We start from the raw sequence: 26,242 nt of genomic DNA, 5'->3' as shown, positions 1-26,242 counted from the left end.
GCATGGTAAGCTTTCAGTGTTTAGGGCCTCTCCAGGTCAACCGGCCCTGAGAATAAGCCCTGGAAGGCCCTGCGCCCTCAGCCCCAGTCCCAGGAGACAGGCCTCTGGTCAGAGTCCTGATCCCAGTGGATTCAGACCAGACCCCCTTGGCAAGACCTTACAGCTCAGGCATAGGGTGGACGCACCCATGGGGGCTGGTGGCTCCGCCCACACCTGCTTCCCTAGGTCTGCTCCTTACCTGACTGCAGGGTTGGGGCCAGATGGATGGGCCAAAGCCTGAGGACAAGAAGCAGAGAAGGTGCAAGTTGGACAGGGCATAGGGGTCATTCTGTCTATCCCTCTGCCCCAGGGCACCTCTTCAGCTATGTGTGTCAAGGGAGGGGAGGGCATCCCTCTGTAGGCATCTTCCTGGCCTTGGCAATTACGGAGTCTCCCCCTCCCACTGCGACCCTAATGGAAGAGTCTCCCAACCTCTGTTCTTTATTTTTTAGCTTTTTATTTTTATTTTTAAAATATTTATTTATTTTTTGGCTGCGTCAGGATTTAGTTGGGGCATGCGGGCTCCTCGCTTAAGTAGCGGTGCGTGTGCGGGCGTCTCTCTCATTGTGGCACGCGTGGCATGTGGGATCTTAGTTCCCCAACCAGGGATCGAACTGGCGTCCCCTGCATTGCAAGATGGAGTCATTTTTTTTTTAATTTATTTTTAATTATTTTATTTTATTTATTTGTTTTTGGCTGCATTGGGTCTTCGTTGCTGCACGCGGGCTTTCTCTAGTTGCGGCGAGTGGGGACTACTCTTCGTTGCGGTGCGCGGGCTTCTCACTGCGGTGTCTTCTCGTTGCAGAGCATGGGCTCTAGGCGCGTGGGCTCAGCAGTTGTGGCGCACGGGCTTAGTGGCTCTGCAGCATGCGGGATCTTCCCAGACCAGGGCTCAGACCCGTGTCCCCTGCATTGGCAGGCGGATTCTTAACCACTGCGCCACCAGGGAAGCCCCAGCTCTTTATTTTTTTATTGGAGTACAGCTCCAACCTCTGTCCTTTGAAGCCCTGAGGCCTGGCATGCAGTAGCTAAAATCACCGGCTTTGGAACCAGGCCATCTGGTTTGCATCCTGGCACCGCCACTTACTGACTGTGTGACCCTGGGCGAGCTCCCTACACGCCCTGAGCCCCAGGTTCCTTGTCTGGAAAATGGGGATAACGAAGGTACCTGCTTCATGGGGCTATGGTGATGACACATCAGATAAGGCATGTAAATATCATACAGGACGGTGCCTGGCATACAGACTCCATTAGTGACAGTTGCCACCGTCACCATCATCGGTGGCGTGGACCAGGGAAGGCTGCGTGGAAGTGGCTGGCGGAGCAGGAGTAGACGGCGCGTGACTGGGCGGCTTCCCACGTGCCGAGCATGATCTGCGCCCGGAGTGCGCCAGGCGCACGTGTGTCCTTACTCGGGTGTCCCCCCATGTGTGGAGGGCCTCGCTCCCAAGGCCTTTGATGGCAGGCGTATGGGAAGTGGGCCCCCCCGCGCCCACTGCCACCCTGCGCAGCTTCTCCCCACTCTGCTCTAAAACGAGAAGTACAGTGAGTTCCCCCAAGGGGTCGGCCGCGCCCCTTCCTGTCCCCGCCCTGCCGGCTGCCCCAGACCAGTGGAGTGGCAGCCCCAGAACCAGGACCGCAGTGGTGAGGTGACCTGGGCGCTGAGAGCCTCGGGAGGCTTAGCCCCAGCGTTCTCCACCTGCCCGGACTCAGCAGCTCCACCCTGTTGCCTGCGCCCCCTTCCCCCCGGGCACCCCCAGGATGGTGAGGTAAGGGCCGGGGACCCTGGGTAGGCAGGAGGTGGGGTGCCCCAGGGCCCTCTCCTCACTGCCCTCCTGGCCTCCCAGGTGGTTTCACCGAGACCTCAGTGGCCTGGATGCCGAGACCCTGCTCAAGGGCCGAGGGGTCAACGGGAGCTTCCTGGCTCGGCCCAGTCGCAAGAACCAGGGCGACTTCTCCCTCTCCGTCAGGTGGGTGGCCCGAGGCTCTAGCCGGGGCCAGGACTTGGCCTCTCACTCTGGTTGCCCAGGCCCCAGCACGCCCCGGCCCCGTGTGTGTCCACCCCGCCCCTGTGTGCGCTCCCTGCCCAGGACCCCCGCCCATCCCCCACGCCGTCCCCACCTCCGCTCTCGCATCCACCGGCCTCACCTCCGCCCGGTGCCCTGCAGGGTGGGGGATCAGGTGACCCACATTCGGATCCAGAACTCGGGGGATTTCTACGACCTGTATGGAGGGGAGAAGTTCGCGACGCTGACGGAGCTGGTGGAGTACTACACGCAGCAGCAGGGCGTCCTGCAGGACCGCGACGGCACCATCATCCACCTCAAGTACCCGCTGAACTGCTCGGACCCCACCAGTGAGAGGTGAGGGGCTTCGCGTCCTGGCCCAGCCCACGGAGAGGTGCGCTGGCCTCCACCCCAAGTGCCCCTCCCCCGCTCCTTCTCAGGGCTCTGTGGGGCCTCTTCCCTCCATGTGATCCTGGGGCCCCTTTCCATCAGCCCCTGAGGAAGCAAGAGAAGGTCGCCTCGCCCTTCTCCAGGGTCCCTGTCTGCCAGCAGCGCAGGCTCTACTAGTGCCGGAGAGGCCACTCCTCGTGGCTGTGTTCCCAGCAGTCTGGCTCTGTTGTTAGAAAGAACTTCTTCTTCTTACCTGGAAAAGAACCTGTAACTGTTCCCTCCCCAGCAGGGGTTAATACAGGGACAGGCTGATGTTGAGGAAGAGCGTAGGGGCCAGCGTTCATGAGGACACTTAGTGCCTCATCTCAGCAACCCGTGAGGACGGGTCTGCCCTCTTGGGCTGGGTGGAGCTGGACGAGTCCCTTGACCAGAACCCGGATCATTGAAAACTGTGTGATGGGTGTGTAAGGGACCTAGTACCTGGGCACAGGGTAATACTCCAGGCATCTTTTTGGCTCCAAAGATGTGGTCCCCAAAACTGGGTTGGCTGCTTCCCATGCAATCTCCCCAGTGCACGGGTGGAGGGTGGTGGGACCCTAGCACTCAGCGGGACATGGTGGCTCATTTTATAGCTTCATCTCCATGACAGCTCCTACTGAGGGGAAGGGCAGCTGAACAACTCTGGGTTTTTTTTTTTTTCACACTCCTAGGGCCAAGTCAACTTGCCCTTGTCCTGTATTTGTGTATCGACTGTTGAAATGATTCTGAACTTTGATTCTGTCCACTTTCAGTCTCTCTGACGTGCATGCCTCCCAGTGTGCATTCATATTTTTTTCAAGTCAGTGATTGAAACTTAGCCCTGGATGAGGCTGAGATAAAGGCCCTGGGGCCCACCCCTGGAGACCTCTTTCCCGTGAACATGAAGCCACTGATCCCCTTCCTGTGAAGCTACCTCTTCTAGGAGGGAAGCCACATTGATGATCTTGCTGGTGGCTGCCCTTTCTTGCCCTTTTCCTGCACCCCACCTGCAACATTCATGGGGATTTTCCACCCAGACTCTCTTGAGCTCTTCATGTCCTGGCTTCCTCCTCGTCCTGGCCAGGATCTGCCCTGCTGGCTGCTGCAGGAAGAGGGTGGAGCTGGAAGAGGGATGGAGCTGAGCAGACCCCCCGGGGAGGGGCCTGAGGCCTGGGTTCCAACTGGGGCTGGGAGAAGTCGAGGACCGAGGATCGAGGGAATCAAGACCAGGGCAGCTGACTCTAAGAGGCCCTTCTGGTTACCCGTGCCAGGAGGCCTGGGCTCGCCCTTGACCCTGGGAGTGTGTGGAGGAGGCCCTTTCTCCAAACCTCCACTTGTGTTCTCGCAGCTGCCCCACCCCCTCTGCAGGAATTTGCATTTGTCCCCTCACTGGCTAGCTCTCCCCTGTGGTCAGCCTGACATTTGCATGGAAACTTCCTCATCCTGGGGCCTGGGGGAAGCGGGTTAGCCCCCTCTCCACAGCCCTGCGGACCTGGTCTATCCCCGAGTGATGGGATGGGGTGGCCCAGGGGGTCCTGGACAGGGCAGGAGACTCTGGAAGTCTCTGAGCTGCAGTCTCCTTGGGGCAGGAGTGAGATGGGGTGGGACAGACTGGCCCCCTCCCTCTTTCTCCCCGTTCCTGCGGTTGGAAAATGCCCCCCCTCCCCTGGTCCCTGGGCTGAGGAAACCTCACAACCTCACTTCTCACTCTCTCCCCAGAAGGAGTTTTGTGTTTTTTCCATCACGTGGTTTCCTGTGGGGCTGGGCATTGCGGGGCTACAGTTTCCTCCTGGGAAGGGGGTGTGCTTTGGGGAAAGGTCCTAGTTCTGCTTTCTGCCCCTCTGAGCCCCTCTGAGCCCCTCTTAACAGCTCGTTCAGTGACACCATCCCAGGCACCCCAGAGCCCCCAAACCACTCTTACCCAGTGGGGTTGTCTGCCTTCCCGGCCCCCCTGGGGGACTTCTCCCCATTATGCCTCCCTTGTGACTTCCGTCTCTCCCATCCCCAGCACTCTCTGTGGTTTGGCCTCTGCATTTGTTCCCCTAGCCCAGCCCTGTCTTTCATGGAGACCCTTCCTGTATTTCTCCCCTCCAAGTATTCTGGACATGGCCTGCCTGTCTGCCTTTGTCTTAAACTTTCAGAGGTGGGCCTGCTTAGAAGTCCTGAGGCTCGCCTCTTATCGGCAAGGGCCTTGGGCCAGTGTGCCTGCCTCAGTTTCTTCATCTGCAGAATGGGTAGTATCTACCTCTCAGCATTTTTGTGATGGTGGTGGGTTTGAAAGCACATAGCAGAGTGCCTGCACGTGGCAGGTGCCCGGTTTCCCTGCCCCCTCCGTGAATGTCTACCCAGCACCTGCCCCTGGCCTCGGTCTCACCTCCCCGGGTGCTGTCTTCTCTAGGTGGTACCATGGCCACATGTCTGGAGGGCAGGCAGAGACACTGCTGCAGGCCAAGGGTGAGCCCTGGACTTTTCTCGTGCGTGAAAGTCTCAGCCAGCCTGGAGATTTTGTGCTGTCTGTGCTCAGCGACCAGCCCAAGGCTGGGCCGGACTCCCCACTCAGAGTCACCCATATCAAGGTCATGTGTGAGGTAAGGCATCTGGGTAGTGGGGCGGCACCCTGCTGGGGGTCCATCTGTGCGCCAGCGTTGCCTGTGGGGAGGGTCAGCCCGGCCTTCGGTCTGAGGCTGGGGGTCCGGGGAGGGAGACTCGGGTCCTGAGAGGTGGCCTGACTCGGCCCCCCTCAGGGTGGACGCTACACAGTGGGCGGTTCGGAGACCTTCGACAGCCTCACGGACCTGGTGGAGCATTTCAAGAGGACAGGGATCGAGGAGGCCTCGGGCGCCTTCGTCTACCTGCGGCAGGTGAGGGGTGGGCCAGGCTGCCTCCTTCCTTCCCCTGAGCTTCTGAGCTCTAGAAGCGGCTGACTTCTCGCCCTCCCTCGCCCCAGCCGTACTATGCCACGAGGGTGAACGCAGCTGACATTGAGAACCGGGTCTTGGAACTGAACAAGAAGCAGGAGTCGGAGAACACAGCCAAGGCTGGCTTCTGGGAGGAGTTTGAGGTGTGTGAGGGGACCAGCAGGGCAAAGGGCCTGGGGTCCCAGGCAGACCCCGTCCCCTCTCTCCCCACCTCTTACACTGATCTGCCCCACATCCTCGCCACCCGTGGACGGCCCTTCTCCAGGGCCTGGGGCTCCATTTCCCCCTCTTGCCCCACAGAGTCTGCAGAAGCAGGAGGTGAAGAACTTGCACCAGCGGCTGGAAGGGCAGCGGCCAGAAAACAAGAGCAAGAACCGTTACAAGAACATCCTTCCGTGTGAGTGCCCTATCCCTGGGCAGCCTCCAGCCCTCCCCCATCCATTCACCCAGGAGACTCCCCTTCCGCCAGCTGGCCTCGCCCCATCTCAGTGGGTCTCTTCCCCCAGCTCAAGGGGGGAACCCTCTCCACCCGCAATAGCCTCCCCTCCTCCAAAAAGCCTCTGCTCCTCCCAGAGGGGCCTCCGGCACCCCACCCCCACCCCCTTCTTCCTCTGAAACCTCCAGCCCCACCCCACACAGATCCCTCCCCCCATACAGATCCCCCATCCCTGCCTGCCTGCAGGGCTCTGAGAGCTCGTGGCTTCTGGGCAAGAAAGGCCTGGAAACTCAGGAAGGGTCTGACCCATGCCTTTCTTGCTTCCTCTCCGCTCGCTCCCAGTCGACCACAGCCGAGTGGTCCTGCAGGGACGCGACAGTAACATCCCTGGGTCCGACTACATTAACGCCAACTACGTCAAGGTGGGTGTGCCCGCCGGTCATGGGGGAGGGGGGGCTGGGCCCTGGGGCCCCCCGTTCGTGGGGGGGCTGGGTCCAAACATGCACGGGCGAAGCCAGAGCTGTTGCCTTGGGTGGCTGAGTGTGGCAGGGGTGCGAGGGGCTCACAGTCCTGCGTGTCTCTGCACCCGCGTCCAGAACCAGCTGCTAGGCCCTGATGAGAATGCTAAGACCTACATCGCCAGCCAGGGCTGCCTGGAGGCCACAGTCAACGACTTCTGGCAGATGGTGTGGCAGGAGAACACCCGTGTCGTCGTCATGACCACCCGGGAGGTGGAGAAGGGCCGGGTAAGCCGAGCCACGCACCGCGAGCCCCCCAGTAGTCGTCTGCCACCATTAAGCCAAAGAGACTTGGGGCACCTCGGAGGGCAAGGGTCCTACCTTGTTGGGAAACTGAGGCACGAGGTCTGGGTACACGCTGACTCCCGGATCCCCGCTTCCCACCCTGGGCTCCTCTGACCACCAGACCCAGATTACCAGTGGCCTCTTTCCTTAAAGTGTCCCTCTGTTCCGCTCTGGGCAGCAGCCCTTCCTGTCCTCTTGGCCTCATAATACTGTCCGGAGTCAGCCCCAAACCCTCACGCCACAGGCAAGCTACCTCCCTGCCTGCAGGCTGCCCCCTTCCCACGGCACCCTCTGCAGTGGAGTGGCCATGACCCGTGCAGAGCACACACTGCACCAGGCTGCTCCCTCTGAGAACCCTGCCATGGCTCCCAGCTGCCTTCAGAGCAGTCACACTGCCGGACCTGGCGCTCAGGCCTGGTGGCTGCCCTCCAGCCCTCGCTGCCTCTGACCGGCCAGAGTCCCTAAGGTTTCCACGCCTCTGCACGAGCTCATTTCCACTAGGGACTGACTTCCTGGCTCTGCACTCTCTCTGCCTCACAGACTCCTCGCTTTTTCTTTTTTCCTTTCTTTCTTTTCGGTTGCGTTGGTTCTTCGTTGCTGCGTTTGGGCTTTCTCTAGTTGCAGTGAGCGGGGGCTACTCTTCGTTGCACTGTGCGGGCTTCTCGTTGCAGTGGCTTCTCTTTGTTGCGGAGCACGGGCTCTAGGCACGCGGGCTGCAGTAGTTGTGGAATGTGGACTCAGTAGTTGTGGCTCACGGGCTCTAGAGCGCAGGCTCAGTAGTTGTGGCGCACGGGCTTAGTTGCTCCGCGGCATGTGGGATCTTCCCGGACCAGGGCTCGAACCCGTGTTCCCTGCATTGGCACGTGGATTCTTAACCACTGTGCCACCAGGGGAGCCCGACTCCTCGTTTTGTGAAGACCCAGCTCAAATGCTCCCTCCTCTGTGAAGCTGTCCCTGATTTCCTCCGTTCCCAAGAGGGAGGATTAGTCTCTCCCTCCCCCGGGCTCCTCAGCGGCTCTGGTTCCCCGCTTACCTATCTCTCTGTGAGCTCCTGTAGGCACAGGGGCATAGGCTGCGTCTCACTTGTGTCTAACTCCGGCCCGGTTTGCACAGCTTCAGGTTCAGCGCGTGTGCCAGCCAACGTGCGCTGAATGACTTGTTAAGTGGCCGGTGAGGTCTCACCACCTGTAAGAGGCCGAGCCAGGCCCTATGTCTCTGACTCTTGGCCATTTAATCTGTTCATCCATCGGATGCTGACGGGGCAAGCGCCAGGGACTCAGGCCCGGCTCGAGGTGGGCACAGGCCTCAGTCCCCACCTTCACCCTCCCTTTTCAGAACAAATGTGTCCCATACTGGCCAGAGGTGGGCACTCAGCACGTTTATGGACTCTACGCTGTAACCAACTGCAGGGAACACGACGCGGCTGAGTACAAACTCCGCACCTTACAGGTCTCCCCGCTGGACAATGTGAGTGGCCCTTGCCCCTGCCCCATGCCCGGGGCCCTCCTCACACCTGTTCTCTTTGGTTGGGTCGAATGAGGCCATGCGTGGGAGCAGGGGGCACTGACAATGTCCTTGACCCAGGGGGACCTGGTTCGGGAGATCTGGCACTACCAGTACCTGAGCTGGCCTGACCACGGGGTCCCCAGCGAGCCTGGGGGTGTCCTCAGCTTCCTGGACCAGATCAACCAGCGGCAGGAAAGTCTGCCTCACGCAGGGCCCATCATCGTGCACTGCAGGTGAGCATAAGAAGGATGATGATGTTATTATTATTAATAATAATAATCAAAGTAGTAGCTGGCAGGTGAGTACTGCCAAGTGCCATGTGCGCCTGTAAGCAACTTTAACTCATCTAACGCCTCCCCTGGCCTCCACCTCTTCTGGGTTCCCTGATACGGTTTTTTGTTTTGTTTTGGCCATGCCGCGTGGCGTGTGGGATCTCAGTTCCCGCACCAGGGGTGGAACCCGCGCCTCCTGCATTGGGAGTGAGGAGGCTTAACCTCTGGACCACCAGGGAAGTCCCTGGGTTCTCTGATGACTCCAGACCCACGGGTGGAACTTAAGCTTGAACCAAGCCCATTGTTTGATCCCGTGCCTGGCGGGGTGGGCTTCCTCAGAGACTTCCCTGGATGTAGCATCTAGTCCAACCCTGCCGCATACAGATGAGGAAACAGGCCCAGCCTCTTGCCAGGTCACCGCTGGTCAGTGGGGGAGCCTAGAGCAGGGCTCACGGTAGACCCAGGTCCTGGTCACTCCTGTTTTCTCAGACGCGCCTACCCAGCCGGTGTTTCTGGTATTTCTCCTTAGGGTTGGTGTAGCTCCCCATCCCTTCTCTTTTCCATCTGCAGCCCTGGCGGCAGGCTGAGGCTTCTTCATTGCTGCAACCTATCTCTCCCTTCCCGCCAGTGCCCCCAACTCAGCCCTTGGGCTTATGCACCACTGGCTCCACTGGAGACCCTCACGTTCATGATCAGGAGACCCCATTCCTACTAAGGTGGGAAGCTGAGGGGTCAGCAAGGAGGAGCAAGTGTCCCATCAGGCCTGAGGGGGATGGGAGCCCGCAGGCACGGGGTCCTGGACAGACTTGCTGCTCAAAATTCCAGCTCCTCCACTCACCGGCTGTGCGATCTTGGGCAAAGGACTTCCCTTCTCTGACCCCCGGATTCTTGTCCGTAAAATCAGCTTCTTATAGGGTTGTTATGAGTGTGAGACCCTCTCACTGCGTCTGGAATACAGCAAATGCCCAAGAATGGGAACTGTTAATGCTTTAATAACTCACGTCAGGCAGGGAATGGGGAAATGGGAATCTGCTCTGTCCTCTTCCCTTCTAGCTCCCTCTACGTGACCCCGGGGCCGTGAGGGCTGGGGCTTCCTCCTTCTGCCCCACCAGCAATTGCGCGTCCTGGGGCAGGGCCGGGGGGCTGCGTCTGGAGGTGCCCCCCACGTGCTGCCTCAGGGACTCTGCCTCCAGGCCGTGCCCCCCCTCCCTTCTTGAAATCCCCATGGCCTTAATTTAGACGTTACAGGAAGGAAGTGGGTGAGGGGGTGTTATTTTTGACAATCTGGGTTTGAAATTAGACAGTGCAACTCGGGGCATTGGCCTGACTGGCCTAGCCGAGGGGGTGGGACTGGGGTCTGTGTGCGGTACTGAGGCTCCTGGGGTCTGTTGCAGCAGAGGGTGGGGAGAAGGCAGACTTCCTGCTGCGATGCTCCCCCAAGTTGCCTGAGCCCGGTGGCTCCCGAGGCCTGCTGTCTTGGACGCTGCCCTTGCCCTGCCATCAGGATCGGAAGAAAAAGGGAAATGGAGCCTTGCCGAAAGATGCTCCCGAGGCCAGGAGGGCAGCCGCGCTGGGGCCAAGGCTGTGGGAGAGGGCCGGGGAGGCCCAGAGTACCAGGGGAGCAGGCAGGATGTGGTCGGGGCCCGGGGTCCCAGATCTCCTGGGGTGGGGGGCAGAGTGAGGGGTGGAAGCAGGCGGTGGAGTGTGGTGCTGGGAAGGAAAGTGATGGGTGTCTGGGGAGCAGCGTCTTAGCACTTGAGAGCCAGCTTCTGCCCCCAGATCCCTTGGCTGGAGTGATGAGCACGGGTGCAGAGTTGGGCAGACTTCCACCCTGCCTACCTTCGCAGTGACCCGGCCTGGTTCCCTAAGCCCCGCCCCTGCCGGTGCTGTGCCGACACCCGCCCCCGGCCCCCCTGCCTTGCCGCCGCTTCCGGCTAGTGCGGGCTGGGCCTCTGATGGCACCCCTTCTCTCCGCAGCGCCGGCATCGGCCGTACGGGCACCATCATTGTCATCGACATGCTCATGGAGAGCGTCTCCACCAAGGGTGAGGGGGCCTGTGGGCGAGGCGGGGCAGACGGCGGAGCGGCCCCCGGGTCCACCACCTCTGCCCAGGGCCTGACGTCCAGCCGCCCTCCCTGCCAGGCCTGGACTGTGACATCGACATCCAGAAGACGATCCAGATGGTACGGGCCCAGCGCTCGGGCATGGTGCAGACGGAGGCGCAGTACAAGTTCATCTACGTGGCCATTGCCCAGTTCATCGAAACCACCAAGAAGAAGCTGGAGGTCATGCAGGTGCGGGCAGAGCATGGCCTGGAGGGGCCGAGGGGGGCAGTGGGCATTGCCCGGTGCTGCTGGGACCACTGGCCTCCCACCACATTTCTTCCCACAGTCCCAGAAGGGCTGGGAGTCGGAGTACGGGAACATTACCTACCCCCCAGCCATGAAGAATGCCCATGCCAAGGCCGCCCGCACCTCCTCCAAGTGAGTGGCCCCACCTCCCACCTCCCAGCGTCTGCCCCTTTCTCTTCCCCAGCCCGACCCGTCCTTTCCAGGGAGGTTCGGGTTAAAGTTCAAGCTTGGTTCTTACAACCTGTGTTCACAAGTGTCTCCTGAGTGCCCTCCACGTGGGGCCTGTGCTAGGCACTGATGTGTGAGATGGAGCCTCTGCCCCCAAAGGAGCTTCTAGTCTAGTATAAGGACACTGTCAGGACTGGTCTCCTTGCTCTCCTGGCCTCAGTTTGCTCACCTGTGAGATGGGGGTGGCCCCGAGGGCTGTGTCCTCGGGAGACCCCTGCCCTGTGTCCTGACTGCCCGCCCCCGCCTGCCGCGCCTGCAGACACAAGGAGGACGTCTATGAGAACGTGCACGGTAAGAACAAGAAGGACGAGAAGGTGAAGAAGCAGCGGTCGGCGGACAAGGAGAAGAGCAAGGGTTCCCTGAAGAGGAAGTGAGCTGGGCCCGTCCTGGGGCGGCCATGGTACGGCCCCTCCCTGGCCTGCCCTCAGGGGCCCCCAGGCTCGGTGCTCTCCCTGGGATGGACGGGGCGGCTGCGGCCTCACCCTGTCTTCCCAACCCAACCAGACCTGTGTCTTGTCCCCCCTCCAGGTCCAACCCCCTCTTAGCCCTTCCTTCCCTGTCTCTGCAGCCTCAGCCCCGTCCCTGCAGAGGCCTCCAGTGGAAGACCCAGAGCCTGAACCTCGGAGCCTGGCCCCCATTCCATTGTAATTTAAATGGCCATGTCCCCACCTCCCTCTCCCAGCCCCTGTATATAGCCCGGCAAGGCCCTTGGCAGGGCCGGGCCCTTCTCTTGTAAATAAAGCCTCTAGGTCACCGTGTGTGGGTCTCTAACTCTGTGTGCCTGGGCGGGAGGGGGAGGCGGGCAGGGAGTGCTACATGTGGACACAGAAAGCTGGGCCTTCACAGTCTGACACACGAGTGTGAGTGTGGGTCAGGTTCCGCCGTCTCGTCCCTTTAAAGTGGAGGATGATCCTGCAAGGGTGGTCGTGAAGATCACTGAGATCAGGGATGATGAAATTCGTTACACTCTCGCTGTGTGTCAGGCGCTGTTGAAAAGACTAAAAGTGGTTATTGAACCGAGGTACCTGTATCATTCCTATTTTACAGTGGGAGAAACTGACACAGAGAGATTAAATAACTTGCTCAAGGCCACAGGACTGTTGAGCAGTGAAGCTAAGATTTTATTTTAACTCAGGCCCTCCGGCCTCAGAGCCTGCATTCCTGGAGACGCAGCCAGGGTCACCCCGAGGGGGACATAACCACATTCTCCGGCCCGGACTTCTACATCCGGGAGCTAAGAAGATGGATAACAACGGCCAGTTAACACAGGCCCAGGGCCCAGGGCCAACCTCCCTCCCCCGGGCACCTGGTGTGCGCCACGCTCCTCCCTTTCTGGGGCTACTAAGAGCCCTTAGGCCCTTGGTCAGATTTTCAGTTTTATTTTTGTCCGCTCTTCCTTCCCCTGGGCCCACAGTGGACGACAGCGATGATTCCTTCTTTGCGTTAAGGCTTTATGTTGGTTATAATGCTAGTCTCCTGGGGAGTTGAGCCTGAGAGAGTCTGACTTGGGAAGGCCCGGCTCCCTGCTGCTGGGCCGGCTGAGGCTGGGTGGTCATTCACTCAGCATACACTTTGTGTATTGAGCGTCCCTGTGTCCCAGGCACTGGAGCAGTGCTGGGGCATGATGGTGAGCCCGACAATTCCTGTCCTGGTGGGAAGGCAGACCCAGAAACAGTCCACAAACATAGAATAAGTACAAACAAGAATTAAGAAGGACGCAAACAAAGGTGTGGGGGTGTTAGGGAGTGAGAAGGCAGAGCTGGGATTGGGCTACACAGCTCAGCTCCCAGGAGCTATCGCCCTCCAGGGGGTGCGTGGGTGGAGCATCACCTGTGGGCCTCAGGGCCCCTCTCCCAGCAACGCCCTTTCTATCCCAGCTTGAGCCACACAAAAGAAAGGCGGGTCCCATCCCCTCTCACCGCCCTCGGGCTGACTGCCCGGCGGCTGGGACTTGGACTCTCCAGGGCTGTGAGGTGGGTCCAGGGGCAGCTCTGCCCGGCGGGGCGCCCGGCCCCTCTGGAGAGCAGAGCCAGGGCTGCAGGAGAGCAGCTCAGAACCTGAATCGGCCGGGTCAGTGCCGACGCTCCTGGCCAGCTTGGGACTCTTGGCGGGAGGGGCGGGCACCCCAATACTAAGGGTGAGGACAGAGGGGCGCCCCTGGGGGACCCGCCTGCCCTCCACACAGGTGGGCACCGGGCAGGGGCACAACCCAGTCCCTGCTGAGCTGAGCCCTCTCTGCCCTCAGGCTCTCGGGCAGGGGCCTGGGGGAAGGGGCTAGCCGGTGGTGGGAGTGGCCGTGGGGCGAGGCCAAGGAGGAAGGCGAAGGGGGCGAAGACAACCCGTCCCTCTGTCCCTCCGACACCAGGCTCCCTGGTCTGGGCCCCGGGGCAGAGGAGAGACCACGGCCGAGGGTCCGAGGGTCGGGGCCTGCCGGGGTGACCAGGCCTCAGAGGAGGCGCCTGCGGCTGGCGCTGGGAGGGAAGGGGTTAAGGCAGCGGGGGGGGGGGGGGGGGTGCAGCCTATGGCTGGAGGACACACCTGTGCGCAGGGGCGGCGGGCGGGGCCCAGGTAGGGGCCTGCGCTGCCCGGCAGGCGAGAAGGAAGGAGGAAGAGTGGAGGCCAGGGCGGCTTCTAGGCCTTGAATCCCGAGCCTCGATTCCTCCTCCTCTCCACGGCCCTCGCTCCCTGGGGGGCAGGCGGCCTGGTGGCAGGTAAAGGCCGGCGGGAGAGGGGTCCTGGGGTTGAGCGAGGGACTGCTGGGGTGGGGAGGGGGTGCTGAGCTGGTGCCTGGGGGGCAGGGAGAGGCTGGGGGGGCGGGGAGGGGGCTCAGGGAGGGGAAGAGATGGGCGGGGGGCTTCCGAAGCCTTGACCCGGCCTCAGTGGATCAGCAACCCGGGATGGGCCTGGTGACGGCTGCCGGGCTCACCCGGAAGTGTCCCCGGGGACACGGGCGGTGGGGGAGGGGAGCCAGGGCTCCGCAGCTCCACCGGGCGCCTGGGCGAGGACTGCCGGCCCGTCCGGGCGGTGGGGTGGGGGCCCCCGTCTTACCCAGCAGTGTTTGGGTGCTGGTTGAGAGTCTCTAATACTGCCGGGTAATGATGGAGGCCCCTGCCCCGTGCCAGCGACGCCCACCGCCCCGGGCCCCCAGCACCCAGCTGGCCGTGACGCCCACTCCCGAGCCTCCCCCAGCCCTGGAGGCCCCTTCCTCTTGAGCAGAGGGTGCTGAGAAAGAGGTGGCCCTCGGTTGGCTGTTGGCTGGTTGCCCACGGAAGGGACACAATGGCCCCAGCCCCTCCCCCAACCCAGTGTGATTTGTCATCTGGAGGACCCAGAACCCACAGCTTGACCCTGAGCTGGGGATTGGCTCGCAGACTTTCAATAGACCTCAGCTGGCCTGCGGCCAGGGTCCTTGGAGCGACCGGCCGGCTTCAGCCCGGACGCCTGTGGCCGGCTCTGGGTCCATCTTCCAGCACAGTGTTGGATGGTCTAATGTTGAAGCTCCTAACACTGTCTGGTAAAGATGGCCCCCGGCCGGTGCCCTCGGCAATGACCTTCAGGGAGCCCTGAAGACCACGGAGGCCTCCAGACCAGCAACCTCTGACCTTTACCCTTGGGAAGGGGGGGGTTAAGTCTCTAGGAAAAGTAAACAATGGGAGGAGACAAAATGGCTGCCTCGGAGACACAGCGGGACTTGGGAACACGTTGGTTCTCTGGGCATCTCCATCCTCTTCCTGCCTCGGGAATGCGAAGGAAATAAAATGTGGATGGGACTTGGGCGGACTTGTTCTGCTCACTCACCTCTCACCTTGGGCTTCCAGTTCCTCAGGGCTGGGGCGGCCACATCTGCTTGGTCTCCCCGTCCCTTTCATGACAGTCAACCTGCAGAGCAGGGGACAGTTAATCTACTTTCTTCAAAAACCGAAGCAGCTGAAGGTGAACCCAGGCCCTCTGCCCTCTAACCCCACCACTAAGAATTCCAGGATTCCTACCTACACTTTCGCCCCGGCACGGCTGGGGTGGCACGTGGGCACAGCCAGCGGCCTCGTTTCTCTACCGCCCGACGACCCTCAGTGAGGGCGGCGCCGGGAAGGGAGGAGGCGCCTGTCCCGTTGGGGGCCCAGGGCTGTGGGAGTGAAGAGCCCACCTCCAGAGGTCGAGCCCTGACTGAGAGACTGAAGTGCGGGTAGCCTGCAGCAGGCGACACGGTCTGCCAGCCGTCTGAACACGTAAACCCCCTGATGAGCACAAGTGGTCTCCCCACAGCTGCATGGAGCCCTGTTACCAAGGAAGCAGCTCCTGTTGGGGTCATGAGATTTTTGGTCTAGCTCAGCAAAGCCACAGCTGCTCCAGCCTTTAAAAAAGGAGATGTTGGTAAGCAAAGGGGTGATGCGGTTTAGGAGGGTGGGGTGGGGAGTGCAGCTGGCCTCGGACTCCAGGACTCGCAGTTCCCACCCTGGGTCCCGTTCTGGATCCGGCCCTGAGGGCTTCCAGGGTGAGAGCGGCAGGCCCCGGCTCTCCCTACCTGCCCCGGCCGGTGTCCTCGCGCCCCCTGCTGGAAGAGACGAAGAAGGACCCAGGAGTGCTCGGTGTGAGCGTGCGCATGCGTGCCTCCCCAGCCCAGTTCAGACACCGGAGGCTTTGACTTCGGATTAAGTAATAAACATTTATTGAGAATCTCTGGGGTGGTGGTTGTTGCTTCTGACCACGAGGGAGGAACCAACCCTGCAGGAAATCACACAGTCCCAACACCTCTGGCCGACACAGGGAGGAAAGTCGCTCCCCTGAAAATGGTCAGTCTTTGTTCACCCGAGAAGGGCTGGGAGGACAGATGCAGAGGGACCATCACTTGACGGTGGGGGCGGGGTAGGGCCCCAAGCTGGCTCCTCAAAAACCGGGGAAGGAAAAGATCCACTTCCTCCCTGAGGGTGGAGTTCTTGTTCAGCAGTTCATTTCTTACCCTTGATGAGGCTGTCACTGTGGAAATGAGACAGACGGTGACATTATTAGGGGGGGACGTAGCTGTGAGAGGCAGAGCACCTCGGTCCACTCCCTCCTCAACTACCCTCCTCCCTGAATGTGTGGGTGGGGGGGTGAGAAAGGTGATGTGGTGGGGAAAAGGCAGGACCCCACAGAACCAAGGATGCACCATCAACTTACCTTCCCCTGTGGACGCCAGGTCACCAGATGAACAGGGAACACAGAACGACAAGAGAAAGGTACATGTGACTTGACAGTTTCGTGCCCCACCCAACTCTAAACCCTCCTCCGCTCCCAAGAGAAAAAGACAAGCACGTTGGAAGCCGGGAATCTCAGGCTCTGGGAAGAAGACTTGCTCCCTGGCCTCTGCCATTTCTCACTCCTGCTTTCCCAGCATCCTTCCATGCCCCAGAGCAGCTCCCGAGGAAGAACAGCCAGTATCATCTTTTACCACTTTTCACTTAAAACTTTACAATTAAAGTGCTTTTTACGTGAATAATCCCATTGGATCGCATAAAATCAATCCTGTGAGATTCAAGTTAGGAACTGTCAACCACCCACTTTTCTAACTGGTTCAGAGACATGGTGTTTTCAAGGGTCACACGAGTAAGCTGGTAACAGGCTCCAGGGCCCAGGCGGCCAGACTCCGGCCCTTGTTCTGTGTCAGCACCCCACCTGAAGGCCATGCCTCTCACCGGGTGAAACTTTCATCCTGTAGGTTCAGCACAAGGTTGTCAGCAGTGAGATAGACACGATTCTGTGATGTGGCGATCTACAGGGCAGAAAGTAAGGTGGGTGTTTGTACCAAGCAAAAAAGACCTTGATTCCTACCCTTGCAATTCAGGAACCACTGGTGGAACACACGTGTGGGTTACGAAAAGGGAAGTGGCGATGTGAGAGCCACGGTTTCTGCGCTCACACAAGGATCCAGAGCAGCGAGCAACTGTGATGCATTAGGTCCACAAGAGGCATGAACAAAAGGTCAGGGGCGCCCAGGGGACACCATTTTTGATGGGAGAAGGAGTGTCAGAGAAGACAGTTTGAATAGAAATCCGAACACGCAAGACCCTAATTCCCTCATTTCAATGTGTAGAAACACCTTCCCCCCTCAAGGCGGCCTTGAGCTCACACTCACCGTCTTGGAGATGTTCTGGGCTGCCCGAATCTTGCGCAGCTTGATGTAGCCTGGGTTCTTGCCCAGAGCTTCTCCCAGGTGAGCAGGGTAGGGTTAAGGGTTCACACAAGGCCAGATCTCAGCTGGGGTGGCACCCTAGGACTCGGCTCACTCAGCCGTCCTCTGGGCTGTCAGATCCAAGGTTGCGCTCAGGTGGCTCGTGCCCAGCCCTACTTTGCCCCTACCTGTAGGCCTCCCCGCAGACCGCTGCCGGGAACAGGAGGCAGCAGCACAGATGGAGGCAAGGCCAGCAGTGCTATTGATCTGCCTTACAGTGAGGAGCCAGGCCTCCGCTGCCCCACTAAGACTTCAGATCCCACCCGGCACCCCAAGCCCCCAGGGGTCAGAGAGCACGGTTCGCATTCGCCTTAGTGTCATCAGCCAGCCCACAGGGCCGGACGGGAGCAGAGTGTCCTGGGGGCTGGGCTGAGAGCCCTGCAGCAGGATATCATCTTGGCGGCCTCAGCCTCGCCCTCGGCCTGCACGATCTTCTGCCGCTGTTCCTGCTTCGCTTTTTCCACCAAGAACTGGGCCCGCTGGGCCTCCTGCTGGGCTGTAGCGGGCGAGAGCCGGGGTCACAGATGCAAGGTGTCAGGAACCCCATCCCTCCTCCTGCTTCCTCAGAAACCCTTGCCTGACTCCTCTTGCGACTCACCCACTTGTTTAGCTTCTACAGCAGCTGTGTATTCTCGGCTAAAGCTTAGCTCAGTGATGGCTACGTCATCCAGTATGAGGCTGAAGTCCTTGGCCCTCTCTGTCAGCTCCCGTCGGATCAACAAGGACACCTGGGGGCCGGGGGGAGGAGAGAGGGGCGTTGAGGGGACTGGAGAACGGAAAGGAAGGCGTGCTTCTGTGATCGTCAGAATCCCGGATCTCCGGAGAACCGCAGAAAGTGCGCTAACCCCTTCTTAGTTCCTCGTTAGGCCAGTTGAGCTGGGAAGGACTTGGGTCACGCTGACTCCTCCATGCTGTACCAACCCTACACGCACGCCTGGACCACTTTTCTCCCACGCAGCCCGACACTAACTGCTATTGAGCTCCAATCTTGGCTCTCCTTGTTTCCCATGGTGGCCACCTGCACAGCTTTTTGGGGGCAACGGACCTCGGGTCACTACCCTTTCCTAACACCCAGTGCGCTGGGCCTAGGAGGGAAATGCTGATGCTACGCAGATGGTGATGGGAGCCAGAGCCAGACCTGGGCCCGCTGGGTGATCAGCTGGGAGGCGTTGAACTTGGCCACCACGCTCTTGAGCACCTCGTTGACAATGGATGGCAACACGCGCTCCTCGTAATCCAGCCCCAGGCGCTGGTACATGCTGGGAAGCTCCGCGGCGTTGGGTCTGGACAGCACCCGCAGGGAGATGTTCACCATCTGCAGGTCTAAGCGTGAGGTTAGCAGTGGCTGGGCAAGGCCACGGGGGCTTCAGCTGGCTTCCTAGCAAAGCCTGCCTCCCCAAGCATTTTCTCCTCTGGCTTCTCTCTTTACCCAGGGCAGTGCCCTGTGGTCCGGAACTGCCCTGCGGGGAGGAGAGTGATTCGGCACAGACCAAATGCGTCCTTGTCCACTGTCAAGTCTTCTCTACCCACAACCCTCCTCCAGTAAAGCTGACCTTTCTTTTCGCTACTCTACTTTAGGCTCTGTTACGCTGTACCATAATCCTGAACTAGACTGTAAGGACTTGAGAACAGAGATGGTGTTTTGTGAATCCTTGATTTCTTAGGGCCTAGGGTTTCGGGAATATTAAGCAACCTGCACTAAAAATCGTGCAAAACAGTACGTTACAGGTGAGCTACTTGCCTCATTTTGAATGTGAATGTGTGTGTGTGTGTGTGTGTGTGTCTAAGGGTTGGTCTGGGGAATCTCAAAGGCACAGCTTCTGTGAATGGTCTAGGAGGGAACAGGTGCACCAGAGAAAAGTGCAGCCAAGTTTCCCCAGGACAGAGCGTACCAGAAGATTAATGAGTCAAAGAATTAAAAGAAAGGTTTTAAAACAAAGGTTTGTTTTAGGCAGTGACTAAGACAAACAATGCTCTCACCGAGTTCACGTTAGGGGGGAGGAACAGTTGAAAAATGTACAAACACACAGCGTGTCCAGAATGTACTGCTTGAACTCCAGAAGCAGGTACCTTTATTTTAGCTTGTTTGCAAAGGTGGAAACGAAGGCCCAAGAGATCTGACACTCCCATCTTGCCTAGTCTCTGGCCAGGCTCCCTTGTTTACTGCCAGTGGCACCCCAGTGCCCAGACCTACCTTTGGAGCCTGTGGGGGAGGAAATTTTTCGGGGTCTGGCGCGAATGTCATAGATGATGGGGTACTGGAACCAGGGGATCCTGGAGGGGAGGGAACAGGGACAGGGATTAGGAGACTACCGTTTCCCTAGTTTTGTCCGGTTTTCCTTCACCACGTGTTTTTTGGCCTGCTCCTCCTCTTAATGACCACGGTCAAAATGAAATTCTCTTTGCCCTCCGGAGAACAACAGCATGTGCTCTTGAAGTTGTGGCCAGCACGCACTGTTCTGGGAGATGGGGTGAGGAGGGTAAAGAGCGGCGCGGAATCCCGCTGAAAGTCCTCCCACAGCCATAGGTGGGTCGGCGTTCAAGAGTTAAGGGTCAGGGTCAGGGTCAGTCCGCTCTGCCCGCCATTACCTGAAGTGAAGGCCCTCGGCCAGAATGGTGTCCTGCTGCACGCCTCCGATCCGATTAAAGAAAATGGCTCTGTGCCCTCCTTCCACTGCAGGGAGAGGAGTAGGGGTCAGCCCAGGCCGGGCTCAGAGTACGTGCCAGCCGCTGGTGGGGCGGGGTGAGGGGCTGGGTGAGCGCGGGGACCTGGCGGGGCTGGGCAGGGGTCCGGGAAGGGTCGGGCGGAGTCCGGAGGGCAGGCTGAGGTTGCTCACCGGTGAACACCGACTCGCGGACGCCGTAGGCCACGGCGCCGGCCCCCAGCAGCAGCTTCAGCGCCGTGCCCATGCCCCGGGGCCCGGAAGGCAGCCGTCCCGCTAAGTCCTTCAAGTTCTGGGCCATGTTCGGTCCTGAGGCCGGCGGCACCAGTGGTCCGAAGGGGGTGCCGGCCCGCCTCTACAGCTCTCCAGTTTACGGATCGCACTCTCCACACGAGGGTCCGGCCCCAGGTGCTCGCGGGAGAAAGGGCACCGGAAGTGCGTTCCGTTCTAAACTCTCCCCCCAGCCTACAGCGGACCCGAGCTTGCGGCACAGGAAGCACGCCTCTGGAAGTTCCCTCCCCTTTCTGGAACCCTGCCCTCCCAGAGCAGCTTCGGGAGCATCTGCAGCCAGCCGTCGCCATTTCCGAGAGCCCACTTTCAAAATGGCAGACGGAAGGAAGCTTGCAATTGGGGCGAGAGCGAGGCCTTAGTTTAAGGACGTTACACAATTTCCGGTCCGGTTGCAAGATGGCAGCGCCCGGTGGTGGATTACCACCTCGTGAGCGGCGCGCCGCGGAGCAGGAAGAGGATTGGGATGCTGCGACGCCCAAGCGGCCCCGACTCGGGGTGGGAAGCAAGATCGGAGGCCGTAGGCTCATTGTGGTGCTGGAAGGGGCCAGTCTGGAGACAGTCAAGGTAGTTTCGGACTAGGGGGTGAAGAGCTAGTAGATCGATAGGATGGGACCAGGTTGGGTGAGGGTGATGGGCTCAAAGTGGATGGAGAAAGCGGAGACAGGTGAAACATGCTTTGGAGAAAGAGTGGCCTAATCGACTGTCTCTTTCTTTAACACGGGTCGGCAGTGCTCGTTTTCTTTGCCCTTGAATCCCATTGCAGCCGTCACATGCTTGCTTCCGATTGATTTACTAGGATTCTATGGTAACCCTAACCCCCATCCCCAACCCCAGAGTCGTCTAAGGGGAAGGGGTTTCGTCCATCGCGTCGTCCCGCTTCATCCCAAGACAAGCTTACTAGGTAGAGGAGAAAGGTAGTTACTGCAGCTCAGTCTTCCCACCCTTTTATTTGTAAGGACTTAATGTTTTAATACGTTGAAAGGTGTCTGTCACTCTTCTTTATATTATTGTACATTTCAAAACACTGCCTGGACCAGATTATCATTAATACTTTCACATCTTTATTTTTACTTATCATTTGGCTCTTCTCCCGAACAAATCCGGCAGTTCCCCGTCTTAAAAATTTGTGCAGTGTTCTCATTCTTTCTGATATTGTTTCTCATACTGTTTAGAACTAAACTTGTTCAGTGAGTAGGGCCAGAAGAAGTAGCACTGGTTTAGAAGCCAGACCCGGATTTTAATCTTGGCTCTTACACTTATTTCAAGTGTGTGATTTTGAGAAAACAAGTTTGTCCTTAGTTTGTAAAGCGGGAGTTAATACTTTGCAGGGGGATTGTAATGAAAGTGCTTTAAAAGTAGTACATTGCCATAGTAATCTGAGTGCAATTCATTTCCAGCTTTTCTTCCTCAACCACTATGGCACTTTATTAAGCTTGCAGTTTAGAAAACTTTTTTCTTTTTTTAAATGACCAGCTAATCAGGTTTCCTTTCATTTTCTTCTATAATTGATATTTCTAACCTAATTATAGGTTCATATATTCATCTCCCACTTCATTGCTGCTGTCTTCCCAGGCTGTTAATTCTGAGCATCACTTAACCACTTCATTTCTTCATATCTGTGGGGATGACAGTAGTACCTATTTTACTGGGCTGTTGGAAGGATTAAAGGAGACTTGGAAATAGTTGTTATTATTATTCTTGATTCAGGTTACTTATTAGGAAGTTGAAAAGGTTGTGGGCAAATTAAAGTTCCTAGAGCATGCTCTGGCATAAATTAGGCCAGTTGTCATTAATGGTACTCCAAGGATGATGGACTCCATAGCTGGTTGAAATCTTCCATACTGTTAGCTTTTGTCTTCCTTGTGCTGATACCTCTTGCTTCTGCAAGCCTCATCTGAGCCTGCACTCTCCATTTATTCTTTTTCAATTTTTAAAAATTGTTTATTTTTTATTAGAGTGTAATTGCTTTACAATGTGTTAGTTTCTGCTGTACAATGAAGTGAATCAGCTATATGTATACGTATATCCCCTCCTTTTAAAAAATTAATTAATTAATTTGGTTTTGCTGGGTCTTAGCTGGGGCAGGCGGGCTCCTTAGTTGCGGCTCCAGGGCTCCTTAGTTGTGGCTCGCTGGCTCCTTAGTTGTGGCATGTGAACTCTTAGTTGCAGCATGCATATGGGATCCAGTTCCCTGACCAGGGATCGAAACTGGGCCCCCTGTGTTGGGAGCACAGGGTCTTATCCACTGCACCACCAGGGAAGTCCCTCCATTTATTCTTTGTACTCCAGCCTCACTGCTCTTCTTTAAGCTCTTTGAAAGCACTACGTTCTCTTATACCTTAAAGTCATTGCAGATAATGTTGTTTAACTGCAAGCACCCTTTACTCGACTCTTTGCTTTATTAATTCCTACTTAATGTTTATTCATTTAACAGTTATTGAGCCTATTAGGCTACTCATTCTTCAGTTATTAGGTTAAATGTTACTTTCCCATAGAAATGACTCCCTTCAAGGTATAAATCAGGTCCTCATAATTCTTTAGTGAACCGTTTAGTTTTCCTTCGTAATGTTTATCACAATTCGCGTTAAATACTCATGTGCTTGTTTAGTTGTCTCTTCCACTAGAAGGCTATAATGAGGACAGAGAATAAGGTTTTAAAAATTCTTGTATCTCCAGTGCTTATTACAGAATACACATGGTATTCATTCTCTGATTATTCTAATTAGTGGTTTTCAAGCTTATTAACCACAGCCCACAGTAAAAAAAATTACATCGTGAGCCAGTATGCGCACTCAATTATATGAAGCCGAAAGTTCCATAAGCCTTTACTTACCATGACTATACTTGAAGTACTCTGATGTTTTCTATTCTGTTCCATTAAGAGAACGAAAACCCTGGTTATAACTTACTAATGGGTCAAAACTAGATTCTTCTATTCAAGAGGTTCTTTTTCTTCTATAACTAAGAGTGTCCCATGGACTTAGTTCTTGGTCCTTTTCTTTACTCTCTGTGACATTCTTGTTATTTCAGTTACTCAGTTAATTTCAAAATCTATGTGCCTCTTCCCCCAAACTTTTTGGAGTTATATCTCAAGATGTTGCCGGACATACAAATGTTGTGTTGATACATAAAAACTTGGCCTTTTCGAAACCTGTGTTTGTACTTACTGGTATGTTTTTATTAATTTATTTTTTTAAAGTCTTTTAATAGAGTACTTGGAAAGCTACATTTTTTTAAAAATAAATTTATTTATTTATCTTTGGCTGTATTGTGTCTTCGTTTCTGTGCGAGGGCTTTCTCCAGTTGCAGCGAGCGGGGGCCACTCTTCATCGCGGTGCACGAGCCTCTCACTGTCGCAGCCTCTTGTTGCGGAGCACAGGCTCCAGACCCACAGGCTCAGTAGTTGTGGCTCACGGGCCCAGTTGGTCCGTGGCATGTGGGATCCTCCCAGACCAGGGCTCGAACCTGTGTCGCCTGCATTAGCAGGAGGATTCTCAACCACTGCGCCACCAGGGAAGCCCTACTGGTATGTTTTTAAACTTTTTATTGACCACCCTATAATGCTCCTCAGAGCTCTGATTTGCAGTTGTTTCTTTTAGCGGTTGCTCACATGTCTTAAAATTGGAACCACCCCTCTTTGTTTTACTTATGAGAACGTTCCTTGATTAAACTACCTCTTGCCTCATTAGAATTTTCACATTTCTTCCTGCTCTGATTTGCAGCTCTTTGTGCATGTTTGTTATAAGCAACCTGAGGGTAGTGACCGCGTATGTTTTGCCCAGTGTCTACATAATGCTTTTGTGATAAACAAGCATTTGGTCTTGCTCATTAACCTCACTTCTGCCTGGTTCCAGAATCCCTCACTGGCTTTGCCTAATACCCATAGGTTTTAAAATTAAATCCAGTTTAGGGACTTCCCCGGTGGCACAGTGGTTAAGAATCCGCCTGCCAATGCAGGGGACACGGGATCGAGCCCTGGTCCGGGAAGATCCCATGTGCCACGGAGCAACTAAGCCCGTGCACCACAACTACTGAGCCTGCGCTCCAGAGCCCGCGAGCCACAACTACTGAAGCCCGCGCGCCTAGAGCCTACGCTCTGCAACGAGAAGCCACCGCAATGAGAAGCCGGCACACTGCAATGAAGAGCAGCCCCCGCTCGCTGCAACTAGAGAACACCTGTGCGCAGCAACAAAGACCCAGCGCAGCCAAAAATAAACAAATAAATTAAAAAAAATTGAATCCAGTTTAGATCCTGTGGAATCACAGGCTGCACTCTTCCTCCCTTTTCCCTCCAAGACCATTTATGGGATGGGGTGGCGGGGGGAGGACGTGGCCACACAGTAATCCCCTGGACGGTTTCCAGGGCCGCACACCGTGTGTCTGATTTAGTAGGTCTGGAGTGGACCTGAGAATGTGACTGTCTAACAGGTTTCCAGATGTTGCTGGTTGGGGACCACCTCTGAGAACCGCTGTTCCAGGTAAAAGCAGCTTATGTTGCTCTTGACCTTGTTCCGTTCGTCAGGTGGGGAAGACGTATGAGCTGCTCAACTGTGACAAGCACAAGTCCGTGCTCTTGAAGAACGGACGGGACCCTGGGGAAGTGAGGCCAGACATAGCTCACCAGGTAAGTCCAGGGACAGGGCTCAGGCCCCCGTGCCTCTGTACGGAAGGTAAGGCAGATGCGTGCGACTTCTCTTCAGTCTTAACCGGGCCTTGGTCTCCGCCTCCCTCAGAGTTTACTGATGCTGATGGACAGTCCCCTGAACCGGGCTGGCTTGCTGCAGGTTTATATCCACACACAGAAGAATGTGCTGATTGAAGTGAACCCCCAGACTCGAATTCCCAGAACCTTTGACCGCTTCTGTGGCCTCATGGGTGAGAGAGAAGGCTTAGGACTTAAACTTGGCAGTAGTGATGAAGGGAGAGGCAAAGGGATAAATTAAGTGTGGAATTTTTAAGTGGGGGAGGGGCACACGTGGCTGATTCCACAACAGGGGGTCTGCGCTTTCTTCCCACGCACAGTGGGTACAGCCCGCGTGGGTTCCTGGCTGAGGAGCAGGGAGGGGGCCTGTCACCACACAACCAGTGATGTGCTCGACAGCTGCTTGGTCATGACGTTTCAGTTGTGTAGACACGCAGGGCATGTGGAGCTCACCTCACCTGAGGTTTTTCCTGGTTAAATTACTGGGCATAAGAGGCAGGCTCTCTGGCTAGCTCTGAACTCTTTTTTCTGCCCTAGTTCAGCTTTTACACAAACTCAGCGTTCGAGCAGCTGATGGCCCCCAGAAGCTCTTGAAGGTGAGGTGTTGACAGCTACTAGTTGGAGGTAGTGCTCTGGGAATGTGTCTGGGGCTGATTTTTCTGTTTTTCTTTAGGTGATTAAGAATCCAGTGTCACATCACTTCCCAGTTGGGTGTATGAAAATCGGCACTTCTTTTTCCGCCCCGGTCGTCGGCGATGTGCGGGAGCTGGTGCCCAGTGGCGACCCTGTTGTCTTTGTGGTGGGGGCCTTTGCCCACGGCAGGGTAAGGCCTGGGCTCAGCTCTGAGATTCTTCCCGGAGCTGAAGCTCAGGACAGAATCCCAGGAGCACTTAGTGTTTTGATGATCCTTGTCCTTATAAGTTGGGGACAGATGAAGCTTCCATTTCCTGCCCCCAGGGCGCATCCTTTGAGGAATGCTGGCATATGTGGCATGGTCAAAGCCAGGGCCGTTTCCGTCCTTTGCTCACACTGGTATTAAACAGCACTGGGAAATGGTAGTTTTCCTGCCCTAGACAAGGGCTGAACCTGTGACGGAGTGACAGAGCCGGCTGACTGACTGCTCTCTCCCCAGCTGGATGTGGAGTACACAGAGAAGATGGTGTCCATCAGCAACTACCCCCTCTCTGCTGCCCTCACCTGTGCAAAGCTCACCACAGCCTTTGAAGAAGCGTGGGGCGTCATCTGACAGAAGCACCCTGCCCTGACACAGAGACTGTGGACATTGCTTCCCCGCCCCGGTGCTCAGCTGACCGCCGCAGACCCCCTTCCTGCACCGAGACCGGGGTTCGCGCGGGTCCGGGCTGTGCACCTGCTATTGTTTATCTTATAAACATTGTTCTTGCAAACCTA

General features: G+C 57.1%; 3 protein-coding genes and 1 non-coding gene across 8 annotated transcripts; 2 read left to right on the top strand and 2 right to left on the bottom strand.

The window, feature by feature from the left end:
* Positions 1-957: 957 nt before the first annotated feature.
* Positions 958-20,427, bottom strand: PHB2 (prohibitin 2). 3 transcript variants are annotated; one of them, XM_032644519.1, is made up of 10 exons: positions 20,014-20,427; positions 19,766-19,850; positions 19,371-19,450; positions 18,315-18,499; positions 17,775-17,904; positions 17,569-17,672; positions 17,081-17,158; positions 16,641-16,717; positions 16,126-16,131; positions 15,612-15,942 (listed from the first exon to the last, which is right to left on the bottom strand). In XM_032644519.1, the coding sequence occupies exons 1-10, from the start codon at positions 20,138-20,140 to the stop codon at positions 15,915-15,917; spliced, it is 900 nt and encodes a 299-aa protein (XP_032500410.1). In that variant the 5' UTR covers positions 20,141-20,427; the 3' UTR covers positions 15,612-15,914. The 3 variants fall into 3 exon arrangements, with proteins under 3 accessions (XP_032500411.1, XP_032500412.1, XP_032500410.1); XM_032644520.1 differs by lacking the exons at positions 15,612-15,942; positions 16,126-16,131; positions 16,641-16,717; positions 17,081-17,158 and adding exons at positions 958-1,161; positions 12,289-12,296 and having other exon boundaries at positions 17,605-17,672; positions 20,014-20,417; XM_032644521.1 differs by lacking the exons at positions 15,612-15,942; positions 16,126-16,131; positions 16,641-16,717; positions 17,081-17,158 and adding an exon at positions 8,356-9,434 and having other exon boundaries at positions 17,605-17,672; positions 20,014-20,416.
* PTPN6 (protein tyrosine phosphatase non-receptor type 6) lies at positions 1,214-11,726 on the top strand. Its single transcript, XM_032644517.1, has 16 exons — positions 1,214-1,808; positions 1,887-2,009; positions 2,208-2,402; positions 4,852-5,041; positions 5,198-5,314; positions 5,401-5,514; positions 5,672-5,768; positions 6,150-6,229; positions 6,404-6,553; positions 7,946-8,077; positions 8,195-8,349; positions 10,366-10,433; positions 10,532-10,683; positions 10,781-10,872; positions 11,228-11,368; positions 11,537-11,726. The coding sequence occupies exons 1-15, from the start codon at positions 1,801-1,803 to the stop codon at positions 11,340-11,342; spliced, it is 1,788 nt and encodes a 595-aa protein (XP_032500408.1). The 5' UTR covers positions 1,214-1,800; the 3' UTR covers positions 11,343-11,368; positions 11,537-11,726.
* Positions 17,249-17,504, bottom strand: LOC116761426. Its single transcript, XR_004351993.1, has one exon. It is a non-coding gene; the product is annotated as a small nucleolar RNA U89 (small nucleolar RNA).
* Positions 20,415-26,242, top strand: EMG1 (EMG1 N1-specific pseudouridine methyltransferase). 3 transcript variants are annotated; one of them, XM_032644523.1, is made up of 6 exons: positions 20,415-20,694; positions 24,653-24,754; positions 24,864-25,005; positions 25,370-25,428; positions 25,506-25,655; positions 25,965-26,242. In XM_032644523.1, exons 1-6 carry the CDS (start codon positions 20,527-20,529, stop codon positions 26,076-26,078), a joined length of 735 nt encoding a protein of 244 aa, XP_032500414.1. In that variant the 5' UTR covers positions 20,415-20,526; the 3' UTR covers positions 26,079-26,242. The 3 variants fall into 3 exon arrangements, with proteins under 3 accessions (XP_032500414.1, XP_032500415.1, XP_032500413.1); XM_032644524.1 differs by lacking the exon at positions 25,506-25,655 and having other exon boundaries at positions 20,474-20,694; XM_032644522.1 differs by having other exon boundaries at positions 20,474-20,694; positions 25,506-26,242.

This window comes from Phocoena sinus, chromosome 10 (genome assembly GCF_008692025.1).
Source record: "Phocoena sinus isolate mPhoSin1 chromosome 10, mPhoSin1.pri, whole genome shotgun sequence".
Classification (NCBI taxonomy): Eukaryota; Metazoa; Chordata; class Mammalia; order Artiodactyla; family Phocoenidae; genus Phocoena; species Phocoena sinus.
This window is presented reverse-complemented; position numbering and strand designations above follow the sequence as displayed.